The sequence below is a fragment of the Phocoena sinus genome, chromosome X (genome assembly GCF_008692025.1).
Source record: "Phocoena sinus isolate mPhoSin1 chromosome X, mPhoSin1.pri, whole genome shotgun sequence".
In the NCBI taxonomy this organism is placed as follows: domain Eukaryota; kingdom Metazoa; phylum Chordata; class Mammalia; order Artiodactyla; family Phocoenidae; genus Phocoena; species Phocoena sinus.
The window spans coordinates 100,943,868-100,958,159 of record NC_045784.1 but is presented as its reverse complement, the minus strand read 5'-3'; the positions used below and the strand labels follow the sequence as shown (position 1 = coordinate 100,958,159).

At 39.2% G+C, this 14,292-nt stretch overlaps 1 protein-coding gene across 1 annotated transcript in view; it reads right to left on the bottom strand.

Annotated features, from left to right (window-relative positions):
• The window catches only part of IL13RA1 (interleukin 13 receptor subunit alpha 1), a 65,209-nt gene that overhangs the window by 8,700 nt on the left and 42,217 nt on the right, over positions 1-14,292 (bottom strand). The window contains exons 7-10 of the mRNA XM_032619961.1: positions 11,738-11,785; positions 11,319-11,451; positions 7,782-7,878; positions 4,663-4,747 (exon numbers count right to left, since the gene is read on the bottom strand). Coding sequence (XP_032475852.1) covers positions 4,663-4,747; positions 7,782-7,878; positions 11,319-11,451; positions 11,738-11,785 — 363 coding nt within the window. The remainder of the gene's footprint in view (positions 1-4,662; positions 4,748-7,781; positions 7,879-11,318; positions 11,452-11,737; positions 11,786-14,292) is intronic.

Sequence of the window (14,292 nt, the reverse complement as noted above, 5' to 3'; positions counted from 1 at the left end):
CTCTCTATGTGATAGTCCTTGAGAAATTTCTCCATGGTCCCCAATGTCCCCATCTTTAAAGTGAGGAGCTGGACTAGAATTTTGAAAATTTATAGTTAAAGACAACTAAACATGTAAACATACACCTCATTAGATGACCTCTAGGGCAATGTTCACTCCATAATTATTCATTCCCTAATTCGATGATTCTAGAAGTAAAAGGACAGTCTTTCTGCTGTACATGCAGTTCAATTTTCGAGAACTGCTGCCATGTAGAGAAAGTAGATTATTCATTTGGTTATAAAGCAAACATGGAAATTTGTTCTATTACCCTTTCCCCTGTCTGCCACTTTTATTATACTTTTAGTTTTAAACACTGATTTTATTTAATGGTCTGCAACCACCGCAAACAAAAACATCTTATGCTTTTAGTGGTCCACCTTGTCAGTGTATCCACCTCACTAAATTATAGAATTATCTGACTCATCAGGACAACATATTATCCTCTAGACAGCAAATTGAAAAAAAGCAATTCTCCCATCTCTGAGAAAGATAATTGATCTGATTTTGCTGTCAATGTTACCATCATTCACTCTATCACCCAGGCTTGAAACCCTGAAATTATTTTTTACTCTCGCCACCTTTCATCACCCACACAGAGTCACCAAGTCGTAATGAGTTTCCTTTAATAATGTCTCTTGCATCAATCTCCTCTGCTACCACCTAAATTCAAATCCCTATTATCTCACAGACCTGGATGACCACAATATTCTCTTTTCCCTTAATGACTTGTACAGTGTTTCTTTTTATTATAAAAGTAATACATGCTCATTACAGGCAATTTGGAAATTTCAGAAAGGTAGAGAGAGAATAATATCAATTACCCACAGGCTTCCTGCCCAGAGATGATTATTTTGATGCATTTCCTTCCACTCATTGTTCTATGTATATATTGATGCATTTTTAATAAAAATTAGGATTGTAATACACTACACATTTATGATATGTTTCTTACACTTACACCGTGAGTATTTTGCTAGGACATTAAATGCTTTGAAAACCTAACTTTTCAAAAAACTTATTCTTGATTGTTGATGTTTCCTTAGTTTCTAATTTTTCGTTTTAGAAACAAATGCTGCATTGACCATCCTTGTACCATTGTTGGATTATTTCCCTAAAATAGATTCCTAAAGAAATAATGACAAGATCAAAGATTCTTGTTACATTTTACCAAGTTGCCCTCCAGAAAGAACACATACCATTTTACAGGCCCACCAGTGTTGCACAAAAAGTGCCAGTTCCCCACCCACTTGTTAACACTGAATATTATCACTTTTTAGAAATGTATTAAGCTGGAAATGTATATCTCATCAATGCTTTGGCTGTATGCCTTGTATATATCAGTGAGTCCAAACATGTTTTCACAGATGTTGGACATCTGTGTCATGGCACTTTGTCTTCATTCTGCTAAAAGGTGTAGCAAACTCAAATGCTTTTCAGGGGTCTGGCATGTTAGGTCAACATGTGAAACCACAGTGGGAATTAGGAATTCTCAGGAATTCCTAATCTCAGGAATAGGGCCTGAGATGAACTGGTAGAGTGCATGCCCTGCTTAAGATCCCAAATTGAAAAATTTTAAATACACCACGCTGGCCAAACAAAACATCTGTGGGGCAAATTCAGGACTAGGTTCCCAGTTTGCTACCGTGCTAGCACCTCCCCTCTCTAATCCATTCCCTCCAGGTTGTTGTCGGAATGATAGGTGTGGAGAGAAGGGAACCCTCCTACACTGCTGGTGGGAATGTGAATTGGTACAGCCACGATGGAGAACAGTATGGAGGTTCCTTAAAAAACTACAAATAGAACTACCATATGACCCAGCAATCCCGCTACTGGGCATATACCCTGAGAAAACCATAATTCAAAAAGAGTCATGTACCAAAATGTTCACTGCAGCTCTGTTTACAATAGCCAGGACATGGAAGCAACCTAAATGTCCACCGACAGAAGAATGGATAAAGAAGATGTGGTACATATATACAATGGAATATTACTCAGCCATTAAAAAGAAGGAAAGAATGCCATTTGCAGCAACATGGATGGACCTAGAGATCGTCATACTGAGTGAAGTAAGTCAGACAAAGACAAATATCGTATGATATCGCTTATATGCGGAATCTAAAAAAATTGATACAAATGAACTTATTTACAAAACAGAAACAGACTCACAGACTTAGAGAAGAAACTTATGGTTACCAGGGGGAAGGGTGTGGGGGGAGGGATAGTTAGGGAGTTTGGGATTGACATGTACTCACTGCTGTATTTAAAATGGATAACCAACAAGGACCTACTGTAGAGCACAGGGAACTCTGCTCAGTATTATGTAACAACATAAATGGGAAAAGAATTTGAAAAAGAATAGATACATGTATGTGTATAACTGAATCACTTTGCTGTACGCCTGAAACTAACACAACACTGTTAATCAACTACACGCCAGTATAGAATAAAAAGTTATAAAAACAAAGAATGATATTCCTAATACCTTCTCATTATAAGGCCAGCCATAACATGACTCCAAATCTGTTTCTCGGAACTCCCCTATCCCAACCCGGTACTTCTATCATACAGAACTCTAAGGAGGTAGTGAGGTTCTTGAGGACAAACATTCTATCTTACAAAAAGCAATGCAGCAGAGTGGAAAGAAAGGGAAAAGTCTAGAATCAGACAGTCCTGGGTCAAATCTCACCTTATTATCTACTAGCTGTGTGGCTGCAGTAGAGTTATTTAACCTCACTGAGGCTCCATTTCCTCATCCGTGAAATGGTACTAACAGCACCTACACCACAGGGTGGTTATGAAGATGGAGCATTTAATACACTGTGTACACACGGTAGATTTCCAATCACTGGTTAGAGGAGCTGTTAGAATACTTGCACAATTCTCAACCTCCAGCATCTGTCTCAGTAGCTGGCAGAATGAAGACACACGGGTGATCCTAAGGAAAATATCTATAACAGTGATTTTCAAAGCGCGCCCCGTGAATGATCATGCCAGGATAGGAATCACCTTTGGGCTCCTTTGAAATATGCAGATTCCTGGGACCCATCCCAGAGCCGGTGAATCCGAACTTCTGAAGGTAGGGCCCAGGATTCTATACTCCTACAAGCACTGCAGTCGACTGTGACTCAAAGCTGAAGAAACACCGTCACCTCAGTGGCAGTATACCAGCCCTTCATCAGGTACCTGACTTCTAGACCTCCCTGGCTAGTGGTGCCCTATCTGGCACAGTTACCCACTGCCCATGCCCATGACTTGGTGAAAAAATGATCCAGATGGCTCTTCCTCTGACAGCATGGGAGCCTCCCTGCCTTCCTTCCCTAGCCACTGTGTATCACCCGTCATTACAAGAATCGTTTGGGCGTTAAAGATAAATGGAAAGTATTATCAATAGTAATACTAAGCACTAAAACTTACTAAGCACCTATAATGTGCCAGACACACTAAGTGGTTTCTACGTATTAAATTAATTTAATCCACATAACAACACCATGAGGCAGGTGCTATCGTTACCTCCACTTTTTACAAGTGGGAAAACTGAGGCACAGGAAGGTTAAGGAAGTTACCTAAGGTCAAATAGACGGTAGATGACACAGCAGAGATTTGAATCCAGACAATCTGACTCCAGAGCGCAGGCTGTTATCTACTGTGCTGTACTATTTCCCTGAATTAACTGCCCCATGCCTGAAATTACTAACTTAAGACATATACAATAATATCGATATTTATTTCATTTAGTGCCTTTATTATTTCATTTGGGTGAATGTATTTATCAGAGAAGCCTCAAACTCTCTTGTTCCCATAAGGTCTTAGCTTTTCCAGCCACAAATTCTAGCGTGAGAGTCTGCAGCCAGCTAACTCTAACAGTTCGGGTGGGTTTGCTCTAGTTCCATGCCTTCGGAGGCCAGCTTTCCAGGCAATAGCATGAACACAATCTATTTCAATTGTTTACCTTATCTTTCTATTTCCCTAAATCAAGTTTGAAAAATTACTCCAGTCAGAAGACCTGCCTATTGGCTTAGTTTCATAAAGGAGGCTCCTCCCCCTGCAGGTTTAGATCAAATATGTTCCCTACCCCAGAGAGAGAATGAAGCCCCGTGAAACAAGACAGACGAAGTATTCTGGGAACTTCTTAAACGCTATGCTTGGTCTGAGATACAACATTTTAAATCAGCTCTTCTTTAGTCTTTTAGATAAAATGTAGCTTAAAATAACCAATTTTGAAATGAAATTCTGACACATGCTACAACATGGATGAACCTTGAAAATGTTATGCTAAGTGAAAGAAGCCAGACTCAAAAGGACAAATATTATAGGATTCCATTTATATGAGGTACCCAGGTTAGGCAAATTCAGAGAGACAGAAAGCAGAATAGAGGTTACCAGGGCTTGAGGGGAATGGAGTTATTGCTTAATGGGTACAGTTTCTGTTTGGAATGATGAAAAAGTTCTGGAAATAGTGAAGATGGTTGCACAACACTGTAAATGTACTTAATGCCATTGAACTGGATACTTAAAACTGGTTAAAATGGTAAATTTTATGTTTTACCAAATTTTTTTTAAATCCCATAGCCTCCTCCCCCCACAAAAACCAATTTCAAACTTCACAGAGTCAGTGCTTACCAGGGTATCATCATTCTGGTCTCCAAACATTTCTTTAAAAATCTTGCCAGGATCAGGAATTGGAGGGAATATAATAATCTTGAGCCTTTAAGAAAACAGAGACATTTTTGATCAAACCTTCCATTCCACAGAAATGTCCCACTTAAATACAGCCATATTAAAAGAAGGCTTGGACAAAAGACATGGTACACAAGTCATCTTTAGTGATAACGTACTTGTGAAAAAATTTCTAAAACAAGCTGAGAAATCGATCTCCTAAAAGTATCAAGTGTGGATAAAGCAGAGGGCCCATCAGTAGCAGACTACTTATATCCTTTCAATGAAAAAAAATTTTTCCAGCTTTATTGAGATATACTTGACAAACAAAAATTGTATAAATTCGAGGTGTACGAAGTGACATTTTAATATATGTGTACATTGTGAAATGATGATCACAATTAAGCTAATTAACACATCCATCACCTCACATAGTTATAATTGTGTGTGTGGCACTGTGCGTGTTATCCTCTATCATTTAAATAAAAATGGTGCTTTACTTATCACAGATCAGATGGGAGCTTGCTGTTTATAATTTTGAAAAAAATAATCTTCCGAGAACGGGGGCATTCTCTTTAATTTTTCTTCCTTATTTTCCTTGTCTCCTCTCTGTTTTTTTTAATTAAAAAAATTTTTTAATTGAAGTATAGTTGATTTACATTGTTGTGTTAATTAGTTCTGTACAGCAAAGTGACTCAGTTATACATATATATATACATTCTTTTTCACATTCTTTTCCATTATGGTTTATCACAGGATATTGAATATAGTTCCCTGTGCTACACAGTAAGACCTTGTTGTTTATCCATTCTATACATAATAGTTTGCATCTTGGGCTTCCCTGGTGGCACAGTGGTTGAGAGTCCGCCTGCCGATGCAGGGGACACGGGTTCGTGCCCCGGTCCGGGAAGATCCCACATGCCGCAGAAGCGGCTGGGCCCGTGACCCATGGCTGCTGAGCCTGCGCGTCCGGAGCCTGTGCTCCGCAACGGGAGAGGTCACAACAGTGAGAGGCCCATGTATCACACACACACACACACAAAAAGTTTGCATCTTATAATCCTAAACTCCCACTCCATCCCTCCCCCACCTCCCTCCCCCTTGGCAACCACTCCAGTCTATTCTCTATGTCCATGATTCTGTTTCTGTTTCATAGATATGTTCATTTGGGTCACGTTTTAGATTCCACTTATAAGTGATATCATATGGTATTTGTCTTTCTCTCTCTGACTTACTTCACTTAGTATGATAATCTCTAGTTGCTGCAAATGGCATTATTTCATTCTTTTTTATGGTTGAGTAGTATTCCATTGTATATATGTACCACATCTTCTTTATCCATTCATCTGTCAATGGACATTTAGGTCGTTTCCATGTCTTGGCTATTGTGAATAGTGCTGCTATGAACGTAGGGGTGCACGTATATTTTAGAATTAAAGTTTTGTCTGGACTCTCTATTTTTGCATCTGATAGTAGTACCCTTTGGTGGACCTACCTCATCTCCTAGGTCTCTAAATGTTGATGTGTCCCAGCATTCTCTTTTGTCCTCTTTATCTCCCTCACTTTATTAGTGCTCTCTTCCAGTCTTAGGGCTTTAAATCCATTTACATGCCAAGGACTCCCAAAATTCCATCTCCAGCCCAAACCTCTCCCTTAAACTCCAGATTCATGTATACAAGTACCTATTTAGCATCTCTACTTAGATATCTAATAGGTATCTCAAATTTCTCATGTTCAAAACTGAAGTCCTCACCTTTTCCCTAAAGCCAGCTCTCCTCCCAATCTTCTCCATCTTAGTAAATGGCTCTAGCATTCACTCAGTTGCTGAAGCCAAAAATCTAAGAGTTATCCTTGAATCCTCAATTTCCCTCACACCTTCGAAGACAAGCAGCCATCAGCAAGCACTATTAATTCCATCTTCAAAATATATTCCACATCAGACTACCTCTTACTACCTCCTAACTAGTCTACCGGCCTCCACTCTTGTCCAAGTCAAGTCTTCACTCAGCAATACAATGATCTTTTATGACAGTAAATCCAATCACATCCCTCCCCTGATTAAAACTCTCTCATGTTTCCCCATCATGCTTAGGATAACATTTCAATTCCTTGCCATAGCCTACATGATCTGGCCCTGCCAGCCTCTCCAGCCTCATTTCCTGTTGTTCTCCCCCTTGCATGCTCTCCTCTAACAAGACACACGGAGTTCATTCCAGCCTCAGGACCTTTGCACTTGCTGTTCCTTTGGCCTAGAATACTCTTTCTTTGAATATCTGACTGGTTTGCTCCTTTAATTCTGTCCTCAAATGTCACTTTCTCAGAGAGGACTTCCCTGGCATCCTATGTAAGATGAGCCTCATATCACTTCCTAGCCTTTCTCCCCAGCCCAACTCCACAACTTTACTACTCACTAAGTGAAACCATAGATAGGGACTTTGTTCTGTTCATTGCCACAACCCCAGCAATAACAACAGTGCCTGGCACATAAATAGGCACTCAACAAACGTATGTTTCAAGAATACTGAAATAATGATAAAATGTTGATTCTAGAACCAGCTTAATAACCTTATTCCAACTTTAGGTATTTACTGAAAGAGCAAATAATAGCACCAGACTAGTCCCTATGATGAAATTGAGAAAGTAAAACATTCTCAAGGAATGAGTGCTGTAACTTAGAGACAACTTGAAGTTCTCTTTCCTATAGCATTAAGTAGCAACCTGTTTTGCATTCACACTAGACAAGTCATTTAATTGGTAATGGTCTCCATTTCTAAAACTTATGATCTACCAACCAACTGTTGACAAATTAGGCATTTGAAAGAGTAGAGTGAACATAGGTCTTATCAACAATTCTAAAAATATACAAAGAGAGCACTGCCTGAGCAGAGCCCTGGGATCTAACACTTTTCTCACCAGAAAATGGGTACAATAATATTTCTTTGCCATGCCATACTACCAAAAAGCCAGGTATAGCCAAAATGCTTCCAACACACTGGGGAAACATCAAACACACCCACAAAGAAGAATAACCATAGCAACCAGGGCAGCAGAAACTGTCAAGCCTGCCTGGGCAGCTGCCTTACCTTTTCAGGTACAGTAGAAGGACTATGATTGCAGCTGCAACGATGATCGGAATGATGAGTAACGTGGTTATGTAAAATGTTGGATTGGCCTTCTGACCTGGAAAATGAAGAACAAAGAGAAAGACATGAGAAATAAAACCCTTTTAGAAATAAACCAAGCAACAGTTGTATTAGACTAATGAGATTACAGATATTTCTGCCCTCTACACCAACATATTTCCCAAAACTCTTCAATCCTCTTATCTTTTGTTATCTTAATAGTGAAAAAAAAAGTCCTGCTCTGGTGCCTAAAATTCCATGGATGAAAAAGCACCTTAAGGATTATCTGAAACCAGGATATCTTAACTGGTTTCAGACACTATTAACAAAGATGTTATATTTGTTAAATATGTCATCTCATTAACAGTGACTATCTTTTCTTATTGGTTACTTAGCACTATTAGAACACCTAAAATAATCCTAACGACAACTACCACTACTATTCTTAATTGAGCAACTACTGTATGTCTGATATCATACTAGGTAATTTTGCATGCTTATATCTATGCTAAAGAGATAGATAATATTACTTCCCACTTATACAGATGAGAAGTGTAAGGCTCAGAGAGGTTCAGTGGCTTGTCCAGAGGGTTTAGTAAGTGATGGAGTCAAGCCTCAAACCCAGCACTGTCCAATTCCAAAGACTTTCATTAACTGCCTTGCTACACCTAACACTTAGAATGGCATGTCTATTTATTGGGTTGGCCAAAAAGTTTGTTCAGGTTTTTCCATAACATCTTACAGAAAACCCAAACAAACTTTTTGGCCAACCCAATATATGCTCATCTTTTCCACCAGGGCATGAAAATCTGGAAAGCATCTCAGGGCCTAACATTGTGTTAGGCAGCCTCTAAGATGACTCTAAATGATCCCTGCCTCCTGATATTCACACCCCTGTATAATTTTCTCCCCTTAAGGGTGGGCTGGACTACATGTGTGAATAGCAACAGTGATGGGATGTCACTTCTGAGATAAGGTTATAAAGGGCTGCAGTTCTCATACTGGGTGTTTCCTCATATGCTCCTTCTTGTTTGGACTACGCACTGGGGGAAGCCAACTGCCATGTCATGAGGTAGCCCTGTGCAGAGATCCAAATGGTAGGGAACTGAGAGAGGCCTCTGTATTAGTTTCCTAGAGCTGCTGTAACAAATCACCACAGGCTGGTTGGCTTAAAACAGGAAAAATATATTCTCTCACAGCTCTAGAGGCTAGAAATCCCAAATTGAGGTATCAGCAGGGACATGCTCCCTCTGAAGGCTCTAGAGTAGACTCTCTCCTTGCATCTTCCTAGCTTCTGGTGGCTCCCAGGAATCCTTGGTGTTCCTTGGATTTGTAGCTGCATCACTCCAATCCCTGCCTTCATCTTCACATGGCCCTCTTCTCTGTGTTTCTGTGTACCCTCTCTTCTTCTGATAAGGATACTAGTCATTGGATTTAGGGCCTGCTCTAAGCTGGTATGACCTCGTCTTAACTTGCTTACATCTGCAAAAACTCTATTTCCAAATAAGGTCACATTCACAGGTACCAGGAGTTGGAACTTGAACATATCTTTTTGGGGCACATGATGCAACCTGCTATAGCCTCCATCCAGCATCCAGAGTGGAAATGAGGCTTTCCAATGACCATATGAGTGATTTTGCAAGTGGATTCTCCAGCCCCAGTCAAGCCTTCAGATGAGACTGAAGTCCCAGTCAACAGCTTGACTGGAACCTTATGAGAGAAGTTGAGCCAGACATACCTAGCTAAGCTATGCCCAGATTTTTGAGCCATGGAAACTGTGAGCTAGTAAATATGTTTTTTATTTTTTAATTATTTTTTAAAATTTTTTGGCTGCACTGCACAGCACGTGGGATCTTAGTTCCCCAACCAGGGATCGAACCCACGCTCCCTGCATTGGAAGCATGGAGTCTTAACCACTGGACCGCCAGGGAAGTCCCATATATGTGTTTTTTGTTTGTTTTAATTAATTTTTATTGGAGTATGGTTGCTTTACAATGCTGTGTTTTCTTGGTTTTTGTTTGTTTTTTTAAAATTAATTTTTATTGGAGTATAGTTGCTTTACAATGTTGTGTCCAAATATGTGTTTCGTAAGCCACTAATTTTGGAGCTAATGTGTTATGCAATAATAGATAACTAATACAACCTTGCCTGGCACATAGCTTGTTCAGTCTTTCGATTAATAGGGAATTGACTACTTCAATAACCTGTCTCTCTGACTGTTAGCTGTTAGAAAGTTCTTAAGTTGGTCCTGTTTTGGTCCATGGAGCCACAAAGAAAGATAGCCTACTCCCTCTTCTACCTGACAATACCTCAAATATTAGAATTCAGCAATTATGACTCCCTAAGCTTGCTTCGTTAACTGTTCTTCCCCAAATTTTGAGATTCTTCAACATCCTGATTACCCTTCCAAGGAAAGATTCCAGTCTGCCAATGCACCTCTTACAATGTGGTGCCCAGGATGGGATGCTGTATACTTTTGATGTGGCCAGGACACTGTGCCCCACCCTGCAGCATCCCCTTGTTCTGGATGCTGCACTATCACTGCTGCCTATGACTGCAATATGCCTTTGGGGGGTATTTAAGGGACCGATGTTGAGTCACTTTGAGCTTACAGTCAAATAAAACCCTATCCCTCACCCCACAGCACACACATCCATAAGGGACATGTCTTTCCAATCCTGTACTTGACCCTGGCAGATAGCTTGCTCAACCTCTCAATTAATAAATGAAACTGATTTTCTTCAAACCTAGATATATGTTTATCTCTATAAAATGCCATCAAGGTCATTGTCCTACTCTTGATTCTGTTACCAGCACATAGGATAGTACTCTAGCATTGCACAATCTGCAGATTTAATCATGCCTGCCTTCTGTATTTTTGTTCAGGTTGTTAACAAAGATACAGACAGGACAGAAGAGAGGATAACACCATTTGGACTGCAAATTTTCAAAGAGTTGCACATTGTAAATTAACCCTGAGTGATCCAACAATAATTAAACAGAAAATACATTTCAATTGTAAGTATTCTCTGGCTGACGTCGAGAATAAAGAACAGGGACTTCCCTGGTGGCGCAGTGGTTAAGAATCCGCCTGCCAATGCAGGGGACACGGGTTCGAGCCCTGGCCCCGGAAGATCCCACATGCCGCGGAGCAACTAAGCCTGTGCGCCACAACTACTGAGCCTGCGCTCTAGAGCCTGCGAGCCACAACTACTGAGCTCGCGTGCCACAACTACTGAAGCCTGCACGCCTAGAGCCCATGCTCTGCAACGAAAGAAGCCACCACAATGAGAAGCCCGTGCGCCGCAAGGAAGAGCAGCCCCCGCTCGCCACAACTAGAGAAACCCCGCATGCAGCAATGAAGACCCAACGCAGCCAAACATAAATAAAATTTTTAAAAAAGAATGAAGAACAGCCCTTTCCCACAATCAAGTTTCTGCTTCAACTTAGTTTCCATGCATCAATGGTTTAACTTTTAATAAAATCCCATTCTCTTACCTATACTCATTGCTTGACTCCAATTACTCCAGAGTTTGTCATCCTCATAGCATAACTTATTTGTTTTGACTCTTATTCTGACTGTGTTCAAAGTATCAGGAAGAACACCAGGGACCATGAAACAAATTGTACCCTTAGATATAAAATAAAAGCACACAAGGAATATTACCAGCTTATTCTCTTTCTCTGCTTCTGAATCCTAAATATAATTATCTGCCAACTTTTGTATATGATTAAGACTTTGTATTGCAATACAAATTATCTGACTTTAACTCCTGAAAAAGAAAATTGGCAATAATCCACAGAACAAAGTAGTTTGTTTTTCTCAAAGCAGTTCAAATTTAGGATATGCTCACCCTGTCCCACCCCCAATTACTCTATGAGTTTAAGCCCAAATAGCTAAAATTGAACTTACTGACCTCTAGGTTTCCTTCAAATTCTGAATTCTGACATTTGGCCTCTTCAACCTTGAAAATATAAAAAATGAATACATTCAAAAAGTTTTAAAGACCACACTTTATACCATTTAACCGTTTTAACAAGTTTTCTTTTATGCCATTATCAGAGGACCAGGTGCAGTGAAAAGAGGTAGGTTTTTAAAAATAAGTGGTCAATTACATATCCATATGTGAAAAAAAAGAATCTTGACCCCTACCTCACACTATTTACAAAGTCAATTCCATATGGATTGCAGATCTAAATGTGAAAGTTAAAATAAATTAATAAATACATAAATACAGCAAGCTTTTAGATGAGAACATACAACATCCTCATGACCTTAAAGTAGGACGATATCTTAAATAGGACCAAAAAAATATTAACCATAAAGGAAAAATTTTTATAAAATCATCTACATTAGGGCTTCCCTGGTGGCGCAGTGGTTGAGAGTCCGCCTGCCGATGCAGGGGACGCGGGTTCGTGCCCCGGTCTGGGAAGATCCCACATGCCGCGGAGCGGCTGGGCCCGTGAGGCATGGCCGCTGAGCCTGCGCGTCCGGAGCCTGTTGCTCCGCAACGGGAGAGGCCACAACAGTGAGAGGCCCGTGTACCGCAAAAAAAAAAAAAAAAAAAAAAAAAAATCTATATTAAAAAGCTTCTGTTTACCAAAAGATATCCTATTAAGGAAATTCAAAGGTAATGCATAGAGTGAGAAAAGATATTTGCAGTTTACGACAAAGGACTTGCATATATATATAAAATATATATTTATATATAATACACACACATACATATACCTCATAAATTAATAAGAAAAAGACAGACAACCCAATAGAAAAGTGGCAAAAGACTTGAACAGACATTTCACAAGAGGATATTCAAATTGCCAATAAACATAGGAAAAAGTGCTCAACTTCATTAGTTATCAGGAAAATGCATATTAAATCCACAAGACAACGATACACACACCTACTGGACAATACCAAGCGTTGGTGACGATGTAAAGCATCTAGCACTCTCAATTTCTGCTTTTAGTAGTGTAAATCGGCACAACCATTTGGGAAAGCTTATTATCTACTAGAGACAGTCATATGTAACCCTATGGCCCATATATGCGCAACAGAAATGTACACACATGTGCACCAAGAAATAAGTGTGCAAATGTTCATAAAAACTCTATTCATAAAATTCCAAACTGGAAACTATTCAAATGTCTATCAGTGGGAGAATGGAGAAATCAAATGTGGTATATTGACATGATGGAATGAATGCAATGAGATGCACCTTCAACCACAGGCAACAATATCCGTGAATATCATAAACGTAACATTGAACAAGAGAAGACAGACACACAAAAAAGTTCTGTATAATTCGTTTATATAAAGTTTAAAAAGAGGCAACAAAATTAATCTATGGGATTAGAAGTCAGGATAATAATTGTTCTTTGGGAAAGTAGTGACCAAAAGGAGTCATGATTGAGCTTCTAGGGTACTGGTTATGTAAGTGAAAAATCATTTGTGAAAAATCATTGAGCTGTACATAATGACTTCTGCAATTTTTCTATAGTATACTATATATAATAAAAAGTTAAAAAAAGAAAACTATTATGCTCCGTTGTTGAGAGTATAATATACCAAAAATGACTGGGTTAGAGAAAAGAAAGTAAAATGCAATTTTCTCCTCTACACAACTTAAGTCATGCGCTGTCTGAAGTAAAGAGAATAACCAGTTCCTAAAATGTAAATATTTCCAAATCAACACATGAAAATCTGTTGCTTAGTTAAATAGTCTACTTTTGGCCAACAGGTCCATGAAAAGATGTTCAACATCACTAATCATTATCGAAATGCAAATCAAAACCACAATGCCATATTATCTCATACTTGTTAAGTGGCTATCATCAAAAAGATAAGTGATAACAAGTGCTGGAGAGGGTGTAGATAAAAGGAAACCCTCGTGCACTGTTGGTGGGAATGTAAACTGGTGCAGTGACTATGGAAAACAGTATGGAGGTTCCTCAAAAAATTAAAAATAGAACTATCATACGATCTAGCAGCCCCAAGGAAATCCTGCCATTTGTGACAACATGGATGGAACTTGAGGGCATTATGCTAAGTGAAATAAGTCAGAGAGAGAAAGACAAATACTGTATGATCTCACTTGTATGTAGAATCCAAAAAAGTCGAATTCACTGAAGCGGAGAGTAGAATGGTAATTGCCAGAGGCTGGGGAGTGAGGAAAATGGGAAGATGTTGGTCAAGGGTGCAAATTTTCAGTTATATATTCTGGGGATCTAATGTACAGCATGATGACTACAGTTACTAATACTGTATTGTACAGAAACTAACACAACATTGTAAATCTACTATCTCATCACACACACAAAGAAGGTAAGTTTGTGAGGTAATGAATGTGTTAACTTGTTTGTGATAATCATCTCACAATGTATATGTATATTAAATCATGTTGTACACCTTAAAATAATCACATTGTACAACCTAAATATATACAATTTTTACTTGTAAATCATACCTCAA